At 33.8% G+C, this 2,254-nt stretch overlaps 1 protein-coding gene across 1 annotated transcript; it reads left to right on the forward strand.

Annotated features, from left to right (window-relative positions):
- Positions 1-1,030: 1,030 nt before the first annotated feature.
- LOC125213573 (ankyrin repeat-containing protein NPR4-like) lies at positions 1,031-2,034 on the forward strand. The gene is made up of 2 exons (XM_048114199.1): positions 1,031-1,345; positions 1,932-2,034. The coding sequence occupies exons 1-2, from the start codon at positions 1,044-1,046 to the stop codon at positions 1,933-1,935; spliced, it is 306 nt and encodes a 101-aa protein (XP_047970156.1). The 5' UTR covers positions 1,031-1,043; the 3' UTR covers positions 1,936-2,034.
- The last annotated feature ends 220 nt before the right edge of the window (positions 2,035-2,254 follow it).

Genomic DNA, 2,254 nt, shown 5'->3' on the forward strand with positions numbered 1-2,254 from the left:
AAATACGCCAGTTCTACCTAGGATATTGTTTTACAACTAGGAAAAACTACATCTTAGATAATTTTGAACTTATTTCCCAAATTAACTAGTATATGATAAATTAAAGGATGATACATTATAAGCTCACACGAGAAAATTGGACACATAAAATTGAAGTTTGAAATATCTCATGTCATCATAGTATAAATTAGAAATATATAATTAAAATATGAAATACTTTAGGTCATCGTAATATATAATAGTAAAAAATACACTATTTAAGATGTTGTTTGACCATTTCAAAATATATAACTTTGATATTATATCACATTATTTGTATGAAAAATCTTAAAGTAAAAAAGTGGAAATACATATAATTAGAGTATGAATTACATGTCATCTAGATGTTCCTTTGTTTTTTCTAGTGGACTAGAAAAAACAAAGTCGTGCAAAGTTTTTCTCCAATATTAGCCGTCGTATTTTGATTTACTAGAAAAAACAAAGTCGTGCAAAGTTTTTCTCCAATATTAGCTGTCGTATTTTGATTTCGCAATGTATCACCCCCTCATTCCTTGGAATTTTGTCACATTTTTCTATTTCCATCCGTCCCTCAAAATTTGTCACATTTCAATTTTTACTATTTTTTATAGTGGACTCTACATTCCACTAACTTATTCTCCCTCACATTTTATTAAAATAATACTCCCTCCATCCCATAAAATCAGCGTGTGAACATATAAATTTCATTTGAACATTTATGATTCAAGTGCAAGTGCTTAAACTAATTATAGTAGTATTTCATTTCCCAATCTGGTTGTGAGCTTGGAAAAAGTGAATGTTGCAAGTGTTGAATCTAATGCGGAAAATATAAATAGTAACCTAGGACTACAAAAACAGTTATATGCAAAATTAAATAATTTATTATTTTTTTAAAAAAAATATTTTAAGTATTATTATTTTTAAAAATTTCAGCCCCGACTTACTAAATTTTCTGGCTCCGCCACTGCTTAAGCCCTACCCTCTTCTTTAGTGTGTCCACCCATGGGCATGTTGAGATTGCCAGAATGTTGTTAACCGTAGCCCCCGATGAGATGTGCTGGTGGATCGATGATCAAGGCATGAACCCGGTTCATATTGCTGCCATGAAAGGGCATGTTGACATCTTGAAGGTTCTGCTTGAAAATGACTTGTCTCCTGCTATGGAGAGACAGCATCGAGGCCAAACTGTGTTGCATTTGTGTGTGAAACATCGTCAGCTTGAGACATTGAAGTTTTTGGTGAAGAAGTTGGACATTCTTGTGCCTTTGAAGGACGATGATGGGGAGAAGGCCCTTCAATCTGGCTTGTTAGGTGCAACCGAGATGAGGTAAGGCCACTTTTTCTTAATTTGGTTGTCAATTTATCACGAGTAAATAGGATAAGAAAAGTTGACAAAAGATGCAATAAAATTTATCTAGTACAGATTGTGGGGAGTATGGAACCTGAAAGGAACGTTAAGTAATCCCCGCAAGGCTGAAAGGAAATTTACCTAGTACAATTTGTGTTGAGTATTGGATTGATGTACAATTACTATATTTTAGGCCCAATTCGAATCTTATCATAACTAGAATTAGGTTTCATTACTTTTGCATATATACATATAGGGTGCGTTAATAGTAAAGATGAAACAATTTTTTGAACACACCCCACCCCCTATATATGATCTTACATTTTATCACGTATCCAAAATTTATTGCGAAAATCATTGTCTTAACATCGCTCCGAAACGTAGATATACATCGAATCAAACTGGTTCGACTTTTACATTCATGATATTATCTATGCTAATATCCTAACAAGTCGTACTAGTTATGGCGCCCAACATTTAAGTCTCTACATATCCAAGTCAGGCTAATTTTTATTGAAATTAACTCAATTTGTTATGTGAATTAATTATTGCATCAAAATCTCAGATGATACAATATTTAATGGAGAAGAATACAATAGAGAAGTCCATCATCAACGATATAACCGACATGACAATTGTGGTGGTGGGCCTGATAGCCGCGATGGCATTGTCATCTGGTATGCAACATTCGTGTTGATGGCATCTATTGGAGTGAGTTATGGAGCTTCTGTATTCATGACTAATCCTATGGAAACACTACCACTTGACAAAATTGTGGATATTGTAATCTTTGGATTCGTGAGCATCCTTGTATTAGTACTCGTCTGGATTGTTATAAAGGAGTCGTCAAATAAGAACATTTGGACCCGACTTGGACTGGTGGTCAGG

This window comes from Salvia hispanica, chromosome 1, assembly GCF_023119035.1.
Source record: "Salvia hispanica cultivar TCC Black 2014 chromosome 1, UniMelb_Shisp_WGS_1.0, whole genome shotgun sequence".
In the NCBI taxonomy this organism is placed as follows: Eukaryota; Viridiplantae; Streptophyta; class Magnoliopsida; order Lamiales; family Lamiaceae; genus Salvia; species Salvia hispanica.

What these genes read in the sequence shown, in the direction of transcription:
- LOC125213573 (XM_048114199.1), top strand. Translation starts at nt 1,044, where the DNA reads ATGTTGTTAACCGTAGCCCCCGATGAGATGTGCTGGTGGATCGATGAT.